Below are 21252 nucleotides of genomic sequence, written 5' to 3'. Positions count from 1 at the left end.
CTCTTTACTCTCAGAGCACTTTTTTTGCACGGCAACATTACCATCCTGCCAAAACGCCCTGCTATGTACTAAATATTTCAATTTCCTAATTCACGCAATTAGACTTCTGCACTTTGTGGCCCCCAATCACACGGCGCAGACACTCCATAAGGGCCTGTCAGAGTTGGTGAATGCAACCAGGAAACTGAAAAAGTTTCCAGACCAAAGGCTGCAGTGGCTGAGGAGGCAGTATGTCAGCTTGTACCAGGTAAACTAAAAAAAAATAATGAAGTTTCTTTAATTAGATTCTGAACATGTCTATTGTTTAGCTTCACTGTCCACACACACACACAAAAATCAAATTTCTCACATCAGCATTTATTAGATTAGGTAAAAGTTGATTTCAAAGATGTATTATATCTACATCAGATGTCTCTTGATTTTAATGTATGTTGTGTTTTACTTTTTAGAGAGAAAAAAGAAATTTTTTGTTATTTTCTTCCTATTTTTTACTTTGAAGATAGTGTATGAAATTGTGACTTATTTGTATCTATTTACTTTGCTTTTGGAAGCATACTAGATTAAGAATGAAGGACAGCCTTGAGCTAATTCATGCTCCTTTTTTGTATCTTCCTGTTGATCTAATTCTGTGTTTTTGCGTGTACAGGAGGATGGCCGGTATGAAGGACCTACGTTAGCTCAGGCCATTGAGCTTTTTGGTGGGCGCAGGTGGAACATGGGAACAGGCACAGTAGAGAAAGCCGGCACCCAGAAAAACAGCCCCTTGAGCATCAACGAGAAGTCCAAGAAGAAGAAGAAAGCCCTCGTCAGGGTCAGTAAATAAACCCGTTGTCTCGTGTAGCTGGGTGGTTAAAATAAAATAAAATTAAATTAAAGTAACCATGATTTGACATGCCTGAACATCATAAAAATGCTGTTTTGGGTTCTGATAATACGAAGATTAGAATATTAGACATGATTAAACTACTCATCCAGCAAACATCTGGCACATTTTATTGTTGTACACTATTGCTACTAATTCATGCAGATGCAAACCCTAAACAGTGATATCTGATTGTTACATCCAACTTTTGTCTGCAAAAACACAACACAGGGCGACAGTGGAGATGCTACTGATGATGAGATGGTTTCCAGGAAAACTCGGAGTTGTAAGGAAGGTTTACTTCGAAATGGTCCAGAGTCTGACAGCATCGACCAAGAAGATCAAGGTGAAATTTTATGCAACAATTTAAATTCAGAAAAAGCAAAGTAGTTAGAAATATAGTTTGTTAGGTAGTGGAAAAGGAAATATTGGTGTACTCTGGAAGTTATATGGCTATTTGTTTCGACTTTGTCTGCAAACCAAACAAAGATATTACATCATAAAGCCTCCACAACCACACAAAACTAACATTAAATAAATGAAAAAGGTGAACCTTATTGTGTATAATCTCCATAGATGACAACTTCCCTGGACCATTCTCCCTCTCATCCAGTAAAAGCCCTGGGTTACTAGCTTCTTCTTCTTCAGCATCCTCTACCTCCAGTATGACTGGGTCCAACCACTCTCGTCCACAATCATCTCCGGTCCTTTCAGGAACTTCCAAGTCACAGCCGGGGTGCGTGGAAAAACAAACGACAAACAAGTACAAACTCCCCTGACATGTAGCTCATGTTACAGTGTTTTCTGTCCTTGCGAATCGCAGAGCGTGGAGCAGCAGATCGTGGCATGGCCGGGGTAAAGGCTGTTTCAGAGGCTTCCAGAACCTCATGATTTCTGACAGCACAATGAGCTTCATTGAGTTTGTTGAGCTTTTCAAGTCATTCAGGTAAACAATCTGGTTTGACCTCTTTTTTGTTCATACATTTGATAATTTTTTCAGTTCATTCTTTTCTTTCCAAAACACTTCCAAAATCTTTTTCTAAGTAAATGTTATAACTTTAGAGTTCATCATATGCAGTATTTATAGTCTGTATACATGTACATGTTCTGTTCAGGACTTTTATTATCTCACTTCCTTCCGTTATATAATAGTCTTGTTCTTATCAAAACCACGTAAAGACAGGGTGCTTAAACAAATTCAACAAATACCTCTCGTGGTTATCATGTTTAGGACATTTTCAGAGGAGTTTTTTTTTCTTTCTTTTTATAATATTTACTTTGTATACATTTTTCTCTATCAAATGAATTTTTAGAGTTCTCCTTTTGCACAGCTGCAAACACAAAGTTTAATAACTTCAGTGGAAAAGTGTCACAAAAAGGTCTGTAACAGAAAAATTAAAAAATTCAAAACCACACTTGTAAACTGGACCAACTTGAATTATCCAACCTCTAGATAATTTTTCTTGTAAACCTGTACTTCTGTGTCCAGGTTACTATATCTGCATATAAACTCAAACTACACAGTTTAAAGAAAGTCTGAAAGTTAACTTGTCAGTCTGTCATCTCCAGATTTGGTCTGAATTCAGGTAATCTCTTTCTCAACAGCATCCGAAGCAGGAAGGACCTGAAAGAATTGTTTGACACCTTCGCTGTCCCCTGCAGTCGCTCAGGCCCAGATTCGTCCCCTCTTTACACCAACCTCAGGATAGACGATAAAGACACAGGACTACAGCCAGATCTTGGTAAAGCAGCTAATTCTTTCTCAAATCGTGCTCACACAATATCTTCTCTCCTAATGGTAACATCTTCCCTTCAGACTTACTAACCCGGAATGGCTCCGATCTTGGCCTGCTTATCCGGACGAGGCAGCAGATGTCCGACAACCAGAAGCAGATCTCAGACGCAATTGCGGCCGCCAGCATCGTGACCAATGGCACGGGAGTGGAGAATGCGTCGCTAGGTGTCTTGGGATTGGCTATCCCTCAGCTCAATGACTTTTTAGTCAATTGTCAGAGAGAGCACCTGAGTTACGATGAGATCCTCAGCATTATACAGGTAGGAGTCTGGAGGGTGATGGGTGAATAAAAATAGATGGATTGATGGTGGGAATAAATAGTGTCTTGTTGGAGAAGTGGATGAGAAAATACCAGATACACTTTATATTTGTAAACTAAACAACTAAAATACATCGCCTTCTCATAAATGTCCGATTGAATGTATTTCACAAGACACTTTTATCCACCATGTCAATAAATTGTCTTCTTTTGTAGAAATTTGAACCCTCGTCCACAATGAGACAAATGGGCTGGATGTCATTTGAGGGTTTTGCCAGGTATTGCATCAAATTTAATATTTCAAAAACAATAAAATTTAGCAAGTCGGCTAAAAAAATATAGCGCATACCAAATCATTAAACTGGCATTTAAAAATAAAATGCATATCTTATGTTTTATTACGCAGCGTTTTGTGGAACATCTTGGTGATTGTTTCCTCCTGTTCAAACCAGGTTTCTGATGGACAGGGATAACTTTGCCTCTCGTAACGAGGAATCTCAAATGAATCCGGACGAGCTGCAGTACCCTCTGTCATACTACTACATCGAGTCTTCTCACAACACCTATCTGACCGGGCACCAGCTCAAAGGAGAGTCCTCTGTTGAACTTTACAGTCATGTAAGTAAGACAGTTATCTGCCTTTTTCTTCTGTTTTACTTTTAGCTCTCTAAATCTACTATTTACTCATAAACCTCCATGTTATATAGGTTCTGCTTCAAGGCTGTAGGAGTGTTGAGTTGGACTGCTGGGATGGAGATGATGGCATGCCAGTTATTTACCATGGACATACGCTCACCACTAAGATTCCCTTTAAGGTGAAAAATTCTCATTAATAGTTAAATTTCTTAAAGACAGTTCAGTTGCTTAAAAAAAAAAGGGAAACTCTTTCTGTCCCGTCTTACTTTCTGCTCACCATATCTTCAAACACAATTTTACTGCTGGATGATGTATTCCTGTTGAAAAATCCAGGCATAAATCTGAATTCTCTAACACATGTGAAATGAGTTAGGGTCACCAGCTGGTTGCCATTCACAATCTTATTTTATTATTTATTATGTGCAGTCTAGTTTTTGGACAGAACTTGGATTTAATTAGAAGCTGTAACTCAAGGCGGTTTTAGTAAATCATCTGTATTGGTTTTACTGTCACATATTTGACTTGGAGTGCTTGTTTGTAAGACTTTTTTTTTTCCTCCCTTTCTCTTGATCCTTCAGGATGTGGTGGAAGCAATTAACCGGTCTGCATTTGTCCATTCTGACATGCCGGTCATATTATCTATAGAGAATCACTGCTCTCTTCCACAACAGCGGAAGATGGCTGAAATCTTCAAGGTACAATGGAAACTACATTTATTACTTGTGTGAATTAGTTTTTTCAGATAATTTTAGATAATAAAATGAAAGTTATTCAAATGAAACAACTTGTAAACTAGTTTCACCTGCATCTTTCCTCTGATCCAGATAAATAGTTTAAAGAATAGTATGCATTTTCTGCACAATGGACGTGACAGTTTGACACGCATATTTCTTCTCATTCGTCACATTTATTCAGCTGTTCTGGTTGTTCAAACTGGCAAACTTCCAGTCAAAAGTTTGGTTTTCTAATCTTCAGACAAGAACTGTCTGTTTCTTCGTGTTTTTTTTTTTTTTTTTTAAGTTCCACTGTATAATCAAGGCCATGCATGTCAAGGCAAGACAACTACATCATGGAATATCATCATGCTTTCATCTCCAGAAACTTCCCAGCATCTCATCCTCCCCGGAGAACGACTTCTGAGTATCTTGATAAATACAAGTCTTTTAAGTTCAGATGGCTCCGTGCCCCTGGGCAGCTTACTTCACCGCAATCTTGTTTGTTTGAAGTGTTTTTGAATTGATAAAAGCACTTTCGTTTTCTCTCATCGGGAATTCTCCTTCAGCTTCAGAAACGAGTTCTTCCCCTTTTATTTGTTTATGATGTGACAGACATCCTTTGAATGGATTTTACTCGTGTCATCTCTTGTGTTTTAACGTTAGACGGTGTTCGGGGAGCATCTTGTGACGCGCTTTTTTTTCGAAAGCGACTTCAGCGATGACCCTCACCTGCCGTCGCCGCTGCAGCTGCGTGGGAAGATCCTCCTCAAGAACAAGAAACTCAAAGCTCACCAAGCACCAGTGGACATCCTCAAACAGAAGGTTGGGAGCAAGCAAATGCTCTTCATAAGCGTTCATCACCATGTGCATAATTTATATTTCTTATAATCCTTTTCTGTAAAGTGTAGGGTATTATATATTTAGCTTTGATGATCATTAAAGTGCTGTCAAACATGAATAATAGATGCAAATGTGCCTAAATGTACACCATTTCTGCTCTGTAAAAAATAATGTTTGCCCACAAATACACAGCACTTTCTTTGTGGGTAACAGCATTTATATTTGCAGTTATGGGAAGGTGTAGTTAATTTTCTGATGGAATTCAGATATACGTTCTAAACCTTTTCCTAGGCTCACCAGCTGGCTCACATGCAGGCCCAGGCAAGCAACGGCTCACCAGGAGTTTCTTCACCAAGCAACCACGCCAATGAGGAGGAGGAAGAAGAAGAGGACGAATATGACTACGACTACGAGTCCCTGTCAGATGGTAAGGATGACCGTGTCAGGGTTTATGATCGGAAACTGAAAACTAACTCCAAAACTCTGTGAACTTTTATGTTGCTTTCTTTAAACTGCTTTCTGTTTACGACTTTTTCCATCTCCCTTCTGTTTAACAGTCGAGTGTCTTTTGTGTTTATTCTTATTCTTTTTCATTTCTATTTTTTTCTCACCTTTTTTTCCAATTAGCTGATGTCCTCACAGCCTCTACTGCCTCGTATGGCCTTGAAGGTAAAGTCCTGATGTGCCTCTCCAAACTTTAGTGTTTCCTCTCTATTTGTTGTGCAGTGGTATATTTACATAAAATACTACACTTAGATATTGATCCTGCAATGGCTAACTGGTCCAAACTAACCTGCTGTGCTCATATAACCTTGCAGAATAGCTACAGAGGAAACACTGGTATGAAGAAGTGCATTGTTGCTGTTTCAGATGCTTGCTTTCTGCTTTTGTTGCATGGGAACCATCACTTCATTCTACTTAAAAGAGAAATATTTTTTGTGACTTCTAACGTTTGACAGGAATTAGAGATCCTTGATGCAACATTGATAAGTTGAGAGCACAGCCCCTAAATAAAGCAATGAAATGTGTTCAGCGTAAACAGTAGTACAAACGTTAATATATTGTCAACAGTTTGCTGCTTTACTTCATCTTTCGGTGATATATTGTCACGTTATGTGCATTTGCTCTGTGAATGTTGTCTAGTTGTTAAAACATGAATCATTCAGTGCTGTCACTATTCAAATTCACAGCTACTATATATCGAATCCCCTCACAATGAACATTTAAGGTAACCTAATACTGTGGGATGACTTTTGTGGGGTGGTTTTCATGCTCTGCGTGAAACTGCCTCACCATTAAACCAGCTGTATAAACTCTGTACAGGATGTGAATCTATGGAGCACAAGTGTATTGATTATTCCTAAAACATGATTAACATTAGACTATGAAGTCTATGTAAAACAACAAAAAAATACTTTTAGTCAACTTTAAAACAATTTACTGTACGTGCAACTCGTCTTTCTCCCACAAAGACGCATCCCCCTCTCCTTCCCCCCGTACTGTATTTGTCTGTGACCTCGCCAGTGACTGGGCAGGCTCATCGGGGAAACAAAACAAAGCCATCTGGTTTCTCAGGCCCTACGCTGCCCCTGCAGTGAACATCAGACCAGGGGAAACTACCCTGTCCTGGTCCCAGTCCCAGCTTTGCCCTCTCCTACTCCCCGTCTAACAAACGGACTGGTCCTTGACTTTTACAAAAGCACATCTCTCCCATCTCAACTCCTGTAGTCTGCAACTTGCACAAAATATATGTAGGAATTGAAGTGAGTATGTTTTATTGAGAAACTCTTCCTTATTTTGAAATCCATGCTTCACCTTTACTTTCTTGTTTGTGCCATATGCGTTTAGTTCTCAGTATCAGTGTACCCTGCAAATACAAAAACTTGAGTATTATTCTGCCAAGTTGACACCTTCCCACTGTCTGGGGTTGAACAGTAGCACCCTCCAGTCTCTCTGTCTCTAGCTGCTGTCAGCAGCAGGGCATTAAAGGTCAACTTTGTTGCTGAACCATTTTTAAAGAAGACAGCAGATTTCAAATGTCAAGTATTGAACAAGTTTTCTCTGATAAAAAAGCCTCCAAGTTTTCCTTGCTTTCTGATGGTTTTGGCTTAGATTAATGTGTAGGAGGAAGAGAAGCAATTGGAAGGACTCCCTACTGCTGCTCCTGTTTACTGTTAAGAGACATTTCCTCGAATGTTTCTAAGGAGTCACCTTTGTGGGCTCTTGCTTCAGTAATGCTCGTAAGGTTTTCAATCAGGAAGGAATTCACTTGTATGCCGAATCTGGTTTTCCCTTTTTGAATGATCCTCTAATTATTTATACCTGTCCAAATGTTTTCCTCCCATTTGTAATGGATGCCAAACAAATGAGCATGAAATAGAAAATCTAAAAAAAAATCCTGAAAGTCACAGGTGCGTAGAAATGTTTTCCTGGTGACTACAATTTATTTTTATCAACTGGGACATTAAAAAAAACAAGCAGTTTTTATTTACAGTTCATGAAGATGTAGAGTATGTGGGCTTTGTATCTTTACATGAAGACTTTTGATCAGTTTTCTTCTTTATTTGAGAACACATCCAGTTTCCTGGTCGTGCCAGTTGGTTTGCATTGCATCTTGCCAAAGTGAAAAATTGCTGAGGTCTTGTCGTGTTTTCATACTGTCACAATAAACTCTTGAAAGTTTACAATTGCCGCGTTTGGGTGTAAAGTTGCAGGGCTTCAGCAACCGTTTTTTTTCTTCAATTAACTGTTTTGTTTTGTTGTTTTTTTTTTACAGATAACATCCTTGATGACAAGCCTGATGTCAAAAGTCCAGCAGACAAAGAAGAACAACCTGCTGATGAAATACCTAAGAGGATAAAGAAGTCTGACAACATGGTGCAGAGTAAAGGAAAGGTAGACTGACCTCATCCCTTCTGTTTGAGAAAATAGTTACTTAGCATTTTACATAGTTCTATTCAATTTTCTATTGGTTAGCAATGAAAACATTAGTGAATTAGTTAGATCTCATCTTGTCTGTGTATCTCAGCCTCTTCAGTGTTTTCCATGTTTTCCTGCACCTGTAGGTGTTTGACATGGAGCTGGGCGAGGAGTTTTACCTTCCTCAGAACAAGAAGGAGAGCCGGCAGATTGCTCAGGAGCTCTCTGACCTCGTCATTTACTGCCAGGCTGTAAAGTTCCCTGGTAGGCTACATTTATTCCTTTCGTCTCCCTAATAAACAGTTTTTCATTTCTTAATTATTCCTGTGAACAGAAACTTACTGAAGATCATCCTCCTTTTTTCCTATAAAGAGGGATTTATTCCACTTATATCTTAAATTTTTCCCCCCAGTATAGATGATTTCAGTTTAATTCCTCTTTTTTTCCTTTTTTGCCTCTCTCTAATCCACTCACATATTCTATTTAAAAGGCTCAATGGTCCCCGATGATTTTAAATGTATTTCATTAAAAATACCCTCGTGTCCCTGTATAGCACTTCTATTCTGTTCCACTCAGAACACCCACCAAGACCGTGGCTGGTCCTCTCCCTATGGGATAGATACGGTGACTTAATAGTGCTTTGATGCAACAAACAACATAACAACACAGTTGGTTTTACTGTGCTTTTAAAAAAAAAAGTTAGGAATTTTTTCTGTTTTTTATTGAAGTATAAAATAAACATACTTTTACAAAATGTCAACCTCCACTTGTACCCACTTTTAAGCTGAAGAGTTTAATTTCCGATCTCTAAGTATGCTCTCAATCCATCATTTCAAAACACTCAGCTTTTTTTCCCTTAACACACACTGTGTTGTCTGTCATCTTCAGTGGAATCCATCTTCATTCCTCGCTGCAACTTATCTCAAATATTTCTCTTTGTCCCTTATCAGCTCTTCCCTCCCTAAAGTGTCCTCTTTTTTTTTTTTGTTTGTTTGTCTGCTCATTTCTTTAAATGGCGTGTGCCATTATAGACTCGCCCCTGTTTCCACTGGTATTTTATGTGTTTACAGTTCCCAGAAAGGGAGATCTGAGAAAGAGGAAGCAGGGCGATTGTCCCAGCTCAGAAAGGCAGCACTCTGGCCACTACTTCTGTTGTCCTGAGCGATCTCAGAGGGTTATGCAACTTGCAAACATTTAAATGATCTTAAAAGTATTTATCATTTGTAAAATATTATGGATGTTTAGGTAAGATATATTTGCCAATTCCAAAATAGTACAAGATCAGAACAATAAAAGGGTCCTGATCTGTTGACTCATATTTTACCAATAACAAATTATAAATGTAAAGTCATTAGTTTTATTGCTATAAACAATTTTGACTTCTGCTAAATTTTCTGTTATCTTTTACCATTTTCAGCAAGTTTTTATCAGTTACTTCTTACAAACTAAAAAAGAATCAAGCCTTTACTTTTGAAGCAATAGAGACAAAACAAAAACAATCAAAACTTAATCTGAAGGATATTTAAGTTAAAACTAATCAGCTTAATTAAGAAAAATCGCATAGGTGGAGGAAGAACAGCTTTAGAAATTCTGTTATCTCTAATTTCAAAAAACAAACAAATGTATATTAAATAGTGAATGGACCACTTGTGTTGGCTGGTTTACTATGAATGACTGTTCTCTTCTGTCTTCTTTCTTATGTGTGCGAACCCAGGCCTGTCCACGTTGTCTCCAGCTGGTTCTGGAAGAGGAAAGGACCGAGGAAAGAGCAGAAAGTCCATATTTGGCACAGCTCCATCTCGCTGCGCCATAACGGGGGAGGTGATGACTCAGAGCCGAGCTCCAGGGAAAGGTTAGCAAGGCCTAAAGGTTCTGATCATGTGCATGCTTAACGAAACCGCTAAAGCCAGAGAATAAAACTTAAACAAAACAACTACAGTTATACAGTATGTGCACGTCAGAGGTATTATCAAATTTAAAACGTGAGGGTAGTTGGGTGGTGCGTTTAAACAGGTATTATTTATAATTTCTTTATATTAATGAATCAAAGATTACCAGCCTGTGCTATAAGTGCTCCTGCATCAGTAATAACTGTAAAAACTACTTGGAAGATGACATAAATTCCTTTAAGAAGCAGATTCAGAAAACATTTTTAGGACCCTTCAAATGTTTTTCCTAGGTGGCTCCGAGCGTCTCAGCTGGGAAGAACAACAAACATCCCCCGTTCTCAACGCCCCCACGTCACTCAGCGCCATCATCCGCACGCCAAAGTGCTACCACATCTCCTCCGTCAACGAGAACGCTGCTAAACGCCTGTGCCGGCGCTACTCTCAAAAGCTGATCCAGCACACCGTGTGCCAGCTGCTCAGGACGTACCCAGCAGCCACAAGGATCGACTCGACCAACCCCAACCCTCTGCTGTTCTGGCTGCATGGGATCCAGCTGGTGGCCCTCAACTATCAGACCGATGGTGAGGATGACCTGCACTGACTCTTCTCCTTGTTTATTTGGGCTTTCTTCCGTTTCTTTTGCACCTATTTTCTACCATTTCAACCTCAGAAAATCTGTCCATATTTGACAGATGAATTTGATATTTCCTGTGGAAATCATATGCTTTTTTTAACTTTCTGTATCTCCACCCAGTTACACTCTTTGTAACTTTCTGCTTCTGGATTTTTTTTTCTCCTCCTAAAGTCAATGTTGACCAATGACATGTTTGTTTTGTTTGCAAGATACCATACCCATTGTGTTGGTCAACACCAGCAACTATTTAAGTAGGTCCGTATTGTATGGATACTGCCCCGATCACACTTATCAGTAAAAACAAACAAAATTCCAACTCATGGCTCTATTGTCCAATATGAAAATAGTTACAGCAATGAGCAACGAGACTGGAATCTGTTTTTTCACCATTTGTACACCCAAATCAGACTGACTTTATCAAAGAGAAACATTCCTCAGTTAGTGATAGAAGATTATTCATTATTATTCATTGTTATAAAACCCAACCAGATACAAAATTAAAGCATTCTGCAGTTGTTTTAACTGGCAAGATGACATTTGAAAGCGTAGCCTGGCCTTTTCTCTTTATCTTCACCACATAAAAAAAAATCTAGTGTCCTGGCTCCCTGAACTGAAGGTTTAATAAATTAATATAATAAATACTAAAAACCTAGAATATTAAAAAGAGGTACTACATATGAACATTTGCTCACCATCACATTTATTCTTTGATTTTTATAGAATCACTTTCTACAGCAATTACACAGAATGACAATATCAGAAGCAGTGAAAGTCTTCATTGTGAATTAGTCTATATGCTGATGACATTATGTTGTTTCTCAGAAATACCTACTTCTCCCCCTTAACAGTCCACTGAACTTGACTGCCTTTAGACAAAACTAAACTGTGTTGCGTGATATGTGAAGATAAATATTGATTTTACTTAATCCATTGTAATTTTGCTTCTCCTCCTTTAATTCAGCAGACTATGTATATATTTTAATGCAAAGACTAATAAGTTTGGGTAAATTAACCACAGTCAAAACAACAAAAAGGCAGACTTTACAAACTTGATTTTTAATTTTTGCTGCTTATCTGACTAGCTTTAGTTTATCTAACAGTAAACAAACAGTATAGGTATTTCTGACGTAATGCTTAGAGATATTTCCTTCTTTCTTCTCTGCAGACCTGCCTATGCAGTTGAACACAGCTCTGTTTGAGGCCAATGGGGGCTGTGGCTATGTTCTGAAGCCTGCAGTGCTTTGGGACCGTAGCTGTCCACTTTATCAGCAGTTCTGTCCGAATGAAAGAGATCTGGAGAAAATGAGCCCTGCAGTCTATTCTCTCACAGTGAGTTGAAACATCAGTCAGAATGAACACTTATTTTCTATCTGCATTTTTATTCCTCCTGCATGTTTTAAATTTTAATTTCTTTTGTTCAGAATTTAAATCTCTTTGTAGACTTCTCATGCTAACTTCTGTTTCCCTCTGCTGATCTAATGAATTGATTTAGTGCCCAGGTTTAATGAGGCTAAGTGTGATTTTATGGGGCTCAGTAACTTTGTATTATTATTATTATTTTTCTTTCTCAGATTGTTTCTGGTCAGAACGTTTGTCCGGCTAACAGCTCCGGCAGTCCTTGCATCGAGGTAGATGTTCTGGGTATGTCGGTTGACAGCTGTCACTTTCGCACCAAACCCATCCACCGCAACACCCTCAACCCCATGTGGAGCGAGCGCTTTCAGTTCACCGTGCATTTTGAGGAGATGTGTTTCCTGCGATTTGCTGTGGTGGAGAACAACAGCTCCCAGATCACTGCTCAGAGAACCCTGCTTCTGAAGGCCCTCAAACCAGGTCAGAGTCAAAGACAATAACATGACAGATCTAAGAGTTTTGAGCCTTAAATCTGCCTCAGTTCTGCCATTTTTAGAACATTTAATGAAGTACAGTCAAATTATATTTGTTGTTGTGTTAATTTTCAGGTTACAGACATGTTCAGCTGAGGACGCAACATAATGAACCTCTTGAAGTGTCCAGTTTGTTTATCTATAGCCACAGGAAAGAGGAAGGCCCTACAGGGGGCGCCACTCCCTCATCTTTGGTAAGACACACTCAAGTCTGGTGCTGAGATAGCAGGGATTCTAACAAGGTCTGATCGGTTAAGTGCACTTGTAAGACTTCAAAGCCTCCATAATGACACATACTCATTAAAGTTTAAAATGTGATAAACTTCAGTCCGAGAATGTTCAAAGAAATGTTGCTGGCCCAGTCAGCAGCATCAAAACTTGCTTTGCTTTTGCTTTATCATGCTCTTTGAGGAGAATGTCTACTAAAGCAGAAATGTCATATCAGAATGTTTCATACCAACCTGCTGCCTTGTTCATCTCCTGCTTTCTACGCAGCTTTTCAGTTCAGAGGAGAATCATGCTTCCCAGCAACATAGAGTGACAGTGCATGGAGCTCCTGGTCCCGAGCCCTTCACAGTTTTCTCTGTTACAGAGCAGACAACTGCCAAACAGCTGCTGGACATGGTTAGTACTTCAAAAATAAAGACTTGTGCAGAAAAAGAAAACCAAGGACTTATTTGTGTTTCTTTAAGAGGACTCTACATGTGACATATTGTCATGCGTGTTTGACTGTGCGCCTCTACAGGTTGTGGCGTCAGCAGGAAACCCGTCAGAGTACTTCTTGTGTGAGGAGAAGGTCCCCCTGTTGAAGGAGCGCAGCGAGGTGAAGCGCTGCGCTCAGTATCGACCGCTAGCACCTGAAGAAGAGGTGGTTAGGCTTGTGTGCAGCTGGGACACTGAAGAGGGATATGTTGGGAAGATCTGCCTCAGAACAAGAGATGAGGTACAAAGGGAACAAACCAACCCGCAACTTAAATATTGGAAGGAAGAGCACCTGGAGGGCTGCCCTTTTTTGTCATGCCTCTGATCTATCCTCTGGCTCCCTCTTGTGGTTGCCCTAAACAATTAAACATTGTAGTTCTCACTTGTATTTTGTGGTTTAATCATTACAGAACTTAAATGAGAAAATAACAGTCCCAGAAAAAGAGGAGGAAACGACGGCGGGAGGGAAAGATGGAGGAGGAGGAGGAGGAGGAGGAGGAGGAGGAGGAGAGGATGATATGTTCTTTGTCCAGGTCCATGAAGTTTCACCAGAACAGCCTCACACGGTGATCAAGGCCCCCCGATACAGCACCGCTCAGGACATCATTCAGCAGGTAAATCACAATCATAGTGAAGCTGGTCTGAACATTCATGTCAAAATGTACTAATTACAGTATGTTACACAAAGAAACTACACACTTAGTTTCCATTTTTGTTCTTTTTTTTTGGCCAGACACTGTCGAAGGCGAAGTATTCCTACAGTATCCTGAGTAATCCCAACCCATGTGACTACGTGTTGGTGGAGGAAGTTACCAGGGACACTGGTTCTAAGAAGTCCTCCACCGCCAAGCCCCTTCAGCGGGTGCTGCTGGACCACGAGTGCGTCTACCAGGCTCAGAACCGCTGGCGGGGCGCGGGCAAGTTCATTCTGAAGTTCAAAGAGCAGGTAGCGCCAAACGTAACTTATTACTACTGAGTGATTTTGTTGCTTTGTGACGAAAAAATAAAAAAAAACTTATTTAAAAGTGCACCACAAAGTTTGTGCTTGATGTTTGTGGTTTTGCTTTTGCCAATAACAGATAAATCACTAAGGAAGCAGTTCTGTATGCAGAAACATGCTGTTCATACTCACTGTTTTGTTGTAACATTAATAATGTTTGCATCTTTTATGCACCTGTCACTGCTGCTTATAAAATTGTTCATGTGGCTTGCTTTTCTGTGCTTGGTCTTGTGATTTTCCATGCGGAATAATTGGGCTTGTAAATTGTATTTTTTTTATTCTTTATTCATCCTTCCTTAGCTTCTGGGGCCATTTGTTATGAAACCTTGGTAATAAATGTTTAAATGTCCTGCCTCTGAATAAAAATGAAAATATTTTGTAGGTTGTTTAATGTGGCCTGCTCCATAATATTTTGCAGTCATATATTTGTATTAACAACTTGGAGGAAGATGAATCTTAAAGCACGTGGTCACATTTTTTAGTTGAACATCCGTATTTTAACATGGATCCACTTCTCTTTCCAGGTGGTGCGGGAGGACAAAAAAAAAGTCATTTCCTTTGCCAGCGAGCTCAAAAAGCTGACTAGCCGAAGCCGCAGCATGACCACTGGCACCGGCGTGGATGGCCCAGCTCAGAGTAAGGACGAGCGAGCTGCATGCTGTGTGGCTCTGACAGAGCTCCAGGAGTGAGGCTCACACTTTACCCGCTGTCTGTGCATGGAAAGGCAACAGAGGTACCGTATGTTGTCTCTAACCTTTAACACCACAGGAGGAGAGCTCGGTGTGAGCAGAAAAAAAAGCAAACAAATTACCACTATTATCAACAAAATATATTTATACAGACAAATCACAGAATACTATTTTCATTGTTAGGATTTGTCGTCACATCAAAAATAGTTGGCCCAATTCAAACCACTTCAGAGCTGCCATAAAACCAAAAAAATCTGGTACACATCTTCTCATCGATAACACAGCCTGTTGTGCTGGAGCTGATCAATAACTTCTAAATGTGCCCAGCAGGGTTGTAGCTCTGTTTGTTCGAGTACCGGGACATCTCATCACAGCTTCTTTTAGATTTAGGTAACCACTTGTCTGCAGTCGCAAGTTTTCATGCATTGATCAGATCCGTACAATTCACCACAGGCCTCTTATGGATCAGTGTAACTCGCCAAGGCTTCACAACTCCTTGAGACAACCGAAGACTAAATATCCTACAGTAACCTGAACAACCTATTCACCTTTCTAACTCGTCACACGAGGTTCAAAAAGCCTAATCTTCTGATCAAATGTTTCACAAATGCTGACAAAGTTAACAGAAACTACACAAGAAAAATCTTAAACATTTCTGATCATTTCATCCATTTTTATTGGCTTTATTTGGGGATTTCTTGTATTTCTAGTGGCAAAACTACAGCATATGTGTGGGATTAAACAGGAATATATTCATCTGTATTTTATATTTAAAAAAAAGATGAAATTTAAAATTTATCAAGATTTGCTAACTTATTTTTAGTTAAAGTGTGCCCCATTTAGCCACATCATGTTACCAGATTGTAATTTTAATTTAAAAAGCAAATCTTACATCGATGTTTTTATTTTACTGATTGGATTTTTGTAACTAATTCTTAAATTTTAGTTTGTGCAAAGTGACGACCTGCAGAAAAAGCGTCAGTGTTGAACCAGCAGCACCACACCCCTCCTCCCAAGCATACCTTTATACTAAAATGAAGTGTTCTACTCTAATAAAATGTTTCCTGCATAATGATTTTCATAACAATGTAACTGAATTTGGTTTGCACTGAAGCAACAAGACATTTGTCATGGTTGTTGTTGTTAATGTTTGTGGCTCAGTGTGAGATGTTTCTGTTTGTTTCAGACAACTATTTAAATATTACGTATTGAAGTCGAGCTGTTTCCTCTGCAGGGTATCTGTCTGCAGCTGCAGGTCTGAAGCTTTGGGTAACAGAGGGCAGGGTGGGGGCTGGAAGGTTCCTCCAGGCCTCCTCCTCCTCCTCTTCCTCCTCCTTTAGGGGGCTGCTCCAACCTGTCCATCTTCCCACCTGCTCTCTGACCCTTCGAGCCTGGAAGCTTCACCTCCTCAGAAACTGGAAGATCCACAAATGAGTTCTAGGAGGAGACCATCCAGCTCGACTGCTTCAGAACTTCGATTTTTCCACGTGAGCCACGGGGGCTCTGGGAAAGGGCCGAGGAGTTGTGAACGTTTTAGAGAAAGACTCTTTTCGAAGCACAGAAGGGGTCTGATCCTGCTTTGTGTTAATTTAGCAAGTGAAGGCCGCGGGTCAGTCTGAGTCCCGTGAAGCTGCTCGGAGCTCGGCGCCTTCTCTTGGTCAAACGGCGAACAGGAGAATCCCACCCAGTGACAGCAGTGAAGGTCATGCGGGCATAAAGCTCCAGTTCCTCTTGATTTATTGTTAATGTCGGGGCTCCACAGGGAGCCCAGAGTGCCTGGGGCAGCTGTTTTTATTGAAGCCATCAGGGACATTTAATAGAACTACACTACTCATCCTGTTTCTGATAAACGGGACAAAAACCAACTTCCCTGAGTCACATTCGACCAATGAAGTAGTTTGAACTTGCTTTGATTTTCCAGTTTTATATCACCTGGAAGTAAAACAAAAGTAAAGCAGCTAAATGACCTGTTCAGTAGCTAAATGTATCTGTGTAGTATATAGAACCACCCTTTTTTTCAGGGTGTTTGGGGCAAAGTAATAAATGATCTTTTGTGTGTATGACGAAAAGAAAGTGGAGAGATCAGCTCGAGCAAACTAAAGGAGAGGAGGAGACTCGTCTCTCTTCCCCGGCTGATCGAAGACATCGTGAAGGAGGCGGACAAGCGGGCTTGTTTGGTTCTTTTCTTACTGTTTCAGTTTCACAGTACTGTAAGGACACAGTTAGAGGCAGTGCAGTGGCAACATTTCAAAACTTTCCCACTTTAGTCATTCTCTAATGGAAGCTCCGAGGCTTCCGGTGATTCCTACCATCTATAAAAGGTGACAAGATATATGGCAGCATTTAAAAACCGTGTTTGTGTGCAACAGCCTCTTACTATAAATACTGATTAAGCTGTGCCATGTTGCTGAGAAATGTTGCAGAACTGCTTCTAACTTTATTTTGAATTTGTCTTTAAGGAGGATTTGCTCTGTTACACAAAGTGTCTCAGTGCTGTCATCACTGGCCATAAAAAACTTTACATTTTAGTAAATATGCAAGAATTTTATGTTGGAGAGCCATTAAGATCTTTAAAATGTGAGCAATTATCTGTCCAACCCCTTAGAAACATCTCCTCTAATGGTGGAAAAATCTTGTGTATCAGAAATGAGCTGGAAAGGAAGTGTTTATATAATTTTGTCATGATGAACAGCTCTTAGATCCTTTGTGAGAACAGCACAGTTTTCTCCAAAACGTCGTTTTGCACATTGTTTTCTTTTTGTTGCATTCAGTGTGTTTGTGTTGCTGTTAGATGGTCAGAAAGTTTTCTTTATTAGGACCATCCTGTATGGATTCCTTGAGTTTTAAAATTTTTTTTTTGATCCATTCAGTGAAGTTCAGAAAAGAAAGCACAAAATGTTTCATTTTGTTTAGTTTGTAGTCATTTTCATCATCTGAGCCCAATTTTTAAAGTTATTGGCAGTTTTCAACCAAAACTTGAGTTGCTCTGGATCGAAATACTGATACCATTTATTTTCTTTGTCCATCCTTCAGAATTTTTAAATATTTTTTCTGGTGTGACATTTTGGTTTCCTTGATTTTCTCTAAACGGATAAATTAACTTTTAGTCAAAGACTGAAAAAAAAAATCAGTTTTCTGACTTCCATCTTCTAACTTTTATTTATTAAGTCACTTGGTTTCTCTTGTGAGTGCTTTGAACGAATTCCTTCCGAATGAATTTATGATAAAAAGATTGATAAACGACATTCCAACATTGTAAATTTCAGGCAAGAATCCTGCATTGAAATATTCCGTACATTTTATCAAATGTGATTACACTACACAAAAGAAAAGTCACTTTTTGTCCCGTTGCTTTCATTTGTCTTGAATTGGGTTCACTTCGTTCCAAGTAATGAGTCTGAATTTTAGTGCAATATTGAAGTTGTGTCACTTCAACTAATTTTTTTTTTTTTCCTTTCCTACTCTCCAAATCACTGCCTTGTTCTGCTTCTTGTTTTTTTTTTTTTTTTTTTTAAACCCCTGGCCTTGAATTGTCATTTTAATTTGTCAGAATCGATTTTATTCATGTGCGCAGATTATCATCTGCCGGTGGTGCGGCAGCGGGGTCGTCTGCTCCTGGAGGCTTTTTGTAATTAAGGTAGATGAGACACTGATCCCAGAAACCATAACTTCATGTCACAGATAATGAAGCTGTAATCCTTTTATCCTGTCAGGCTTCTGTTATTATTATGGATTAGAATTTAAACGTGGAGAGCTGCCTTTATGTCAAGTTAAAAATAATACTCTGCCGAATGGCCGTTCCCCACAGCTCCCCTGCCTGGATAAAAGTGAAATCAGTGTTAAGAACTGTGTGAAATCCATACTGCAGGTAGCGACTGTTTGTGTTAAACTAAGTAATCTGCTTCGTCACACTTTTACGTTTTCGTTTTTCCTTCTTTTTAACTCGTAGACCTCATTTCTGGATGTACAGCCTGAGACAACTGTGTGTTTGGATGTTATTTATTTTTAATGTGAAGCCCTGGTTGGCACTTATCTGTGGTTTCTGTAAAAACTCCTGTATGTCATCTTGTTTTTTTTTTTTTTTTTATTTATTTCAGTCTGAGAAAGGGTTAAATCTGTTCCCCTGATTTTATTCAGACTTACTTAGACATGTAAAAAAATTCAGAATAGTATTCCTACTTGTGGCATGTTATCCTGCAGATACACAGCAGCATCTTTTATTGTACTTTTCATTTAGATGGAAATAAATGACTATTTACATTTTTTCATGTAATCAGCATATCCACTGACTATGACATGCTATGTTTTATCTTTAGAAATCTGTTCCAATAAGATCTGTTAGTCATGGCCGTCTGTTTACTTGAATTTGAAAAAGAAAGATAAATGGTGGACTTGTCATGTAGCTGGATCTTAATAAAATGCAAATATTTAAAGATGCTGTATATCAAGTTCTGTTTGTGTGAGCTCCACAGTGGTAAAGTAATAATGAACTCACTATAAAATAACATTCTGGTAAAGTATTGTAATTTTAAACCTTATAGCTCTAACTACAATATTTCAATAAAAAATTATGCATCGTTTTTTTTTCAGTGCAATTCTATTACAGATTAAAACCTAAAATTGTGATATTATCATAGGTTAAATTAAAAGTGCTGTTTTCTTTAAAAATGTTTTTTTTTTTTTACATAAAAATCTAACTACTCCAAATCATCAACAGCAGAGTGTACAGTTTTTACCTTCCATATTTCCTGCACATGTAGCTTGGAATATTCATGTTCTTGTACTCGTACATTATTTAAAAGTCACGTTTAGAATAAATCTACACTGCAGGTAGAAACTGTTTGTGTTAAACTAAATCTGCAAGTAATCTGCTTGTTACACATTTACATTTTAAATTGATGACCTTTGCGTTTTATTTACGCAAGCTCTCATATGAATATACAGTCTTTGCTTAAAAATTAACCTTTTTAATAGAGTATAATTACTTTGTTTATTTCATCCTCGTGTTGTGTCACTGTGCATATTAAGGGGAAAAAAGGGAGGGGGTGACTGGATCTCACTGTTGCCAGATATACAATAAATACTGTATTTATACAATAGTTTAAGGTTTTATATATATATATATATATATATATATATATATATATATATATATATATATATATATATAAGTCTGCAGAAAAAACAACCCAAAGAACAAAACATCATCAGAAAGTCTGATCCGACCAGCCAAATCACATGCTCGACAAGGACACAAGCCCCCCTCCCTTCCTGGGCGCATGTTTGTCAATCATAATTTAAAAAAACAAAGAAAAAAGGAAAATTCCCCCCTGAGCAAAAAACGCTTAGAAAATAACTCTCAATGTATCATCAGCTTGGAGTCGACTAAGCTCCACATACATAACACAGGCAGTGATTGGTTACTAAAACGGCAATAAACTGTCGTGCAAATGTGTGCTGGTTTAAAGTGAGCTATTGTAGAGTTCTTTGACACCGGTGTTTCTGAGAGAGTTGTTTTCCAAGCTTGGAAAATGAGAAAAACCAGGCCTGGACAAAGAGATTTGCCTCATTTTCCACATTCTGCGCTTCATGACTGATGTCACAGCTGATCAAGTACTAACCACAGAAAACTACCAGAACATCACTCCAAAGTTGACTGGTGTCAAACTCCCCATCCTCAGGGGCCTTTTAGGTGTGTCCTTACTCCAAAACACCTGATTTAAATGGAAGACTTCTGGGCATGCTTTTGGAGAACTGATGATTTGGTGAGAAGCTTGTGATTTTCTTTTTATTTTAAACCATTTGTAACTTTTCGCCTGTATGTGTTATTGCAATATTTTATTTAACTGAGTGAAAAAATGGCATTTGTGGAAACAACTATAACTAATCAGATTAGTTTTGGGGTGAAATATTCAGACAACTAACTCAGGCGTTTGGTGCTGTAGCTGAACGAGTCCGGCTTTGTCTGCAGATCAGAGCAACGGAAACAAGAATCCGAGACAAAATCAGCTCATTTGCTTGAACCAATAACAGTCACTCAGACGTGCACGGCCTTCCAGAATCTGTTTAAAATATTACTCTGTGGCTCAGTTCGCTAATTCTGCTTAATAAGGAGCACTCGGTTTCAAATATTACCACCAGCCCAGCACACTCTGTCGAGTCCCTTAATGCAAAATTATGCAGTCATCAAATTAAATTATCAGCTTTAAGACCAGGTAGTTCTGCGGGTTAATGATCCGTCCTCTTCAAGACTTCAGATGAAACAATTCACTGAAATGTGTTTTACAATAAAAAGTTCAGACACCTTTATCATAATGAACGTCTCTTAGTGGATCCAAGGAAATCTTTCTTCCTAAGAGTATGTCTTTAAAACCTAAGAAAAAAAAGTAAAAGGTAAAGTTCTAATCCTTTTACAATTTAAACCT

General features: G+C 38.8%; 1 protein-coding gene across 8 annotated transcripts in view; it reads left to right on the top strand.

Annotated features, from left to right (window-relative positions):
• plce1 (phospholipase C, epsilon 1) overlaps positions 1–16654 on the top strand; it is a 69446-nt gene extending 52792 nt beyond the window's left edge. For 3 of the 8 annotated variants that reach the window (XM_037980899.1, XM_037980900.1, XM_037980898.1), the window contains 26 exons: positions 103–247; positions 647–811; positions 1094–1208; positions 1439–1598; positions 1686–1808; positions 2468–2604; positions 2679–2917; positions 3133–3194; positions 3369–3534; positions 3624–3731; positions 4131–4247; positions 4932–5090; positions 5400–5535; positions 7885–8003; positions 8174–8291; positions 9742–9879; positions 10207–10497; positions 11716–11879; positions 12122–12383; positions 12512–12630; positions 12932–13060; positions 13182–13379; positions 13549–13752; positions 13872–14084; positions 14663–14774; positions 16062–16654. In XM_037980899.1, the coding sequence (XP_037836827.1) occupies positions 103–247; positions 647–811; positions 1094–1208; positions 1439–1598; positions 1686–1808; positions 2468–2604; positions 2679–2917; positions 3133–3194; positions 3369–3534; positions 3624–3731; positions 4131–4247; positions 4932–5090; positions 5400–5535; positions 7885–8003; positions 8174–8291; positions 9742–9879; positions 10207–10497; positions 11716–11879; positions 12122–12383; positions 12512–12630; positions 12932–13060; positions 13182–13379; positions 13549–13752; positions 13872–14084; positions 14663–14774; positions 16062–16261 (4099 nt within the window). In that variant the 3' untranslated portion in view covers positions 16262–16654. Of the gene's footprint in view, positions 1–102; positions 248–646; positions 812–1093; positions 1209–1438; positions 1599–1685; positions 1809–2467; positions 2605–2678; positions 2918–3132; positions 3195–3368; positions 3535–3623; positions 3732–4130; positions 4248–4931; positions 5091–5399; positions 5536–5735; positions 5778–7884; positions 8004–8173; positions 8292–9741; positions 9880–10206; positions 10498–11715; positions 11880–12121; positions 12384–12511; positions 12631–12931; positions 13061–13181; positions 13380–13548; positions 13753–13871; positions 14085–14662; positions 14872–16061 lie in introns of all 8 variants that reach the window. The other 5 variants (XM_025010581.2, XM_025010583.2, XM_037980902.1 and 2 more) reach the window with 3 other exon arrangements.
• The last annotated feature ends 4598 nt before the right edge of the window (positions 16655–21252 follow it).

The sequence above is a fragment of the Kryptolebias marmoratus genome, linkage group LG17, assembly GCF_001649575.2.
Source record: "Kryptolebias marmoratus isolate JLee-2015 linkage group LG17, ASM164957v2, whole genome shotgun sequence".
Lineage (NCBI taxonomy): Eukaryota > Metazoa > Chordata > Actinopteri > Cyprinodontiformes > Rivulidae > Kryptolebias > Kryptolebias marmoratus.
Note: the sequence above shows the minus strand (reverse complement) of the source record. Positions and strands in the feature narration are given on the sequence as shown.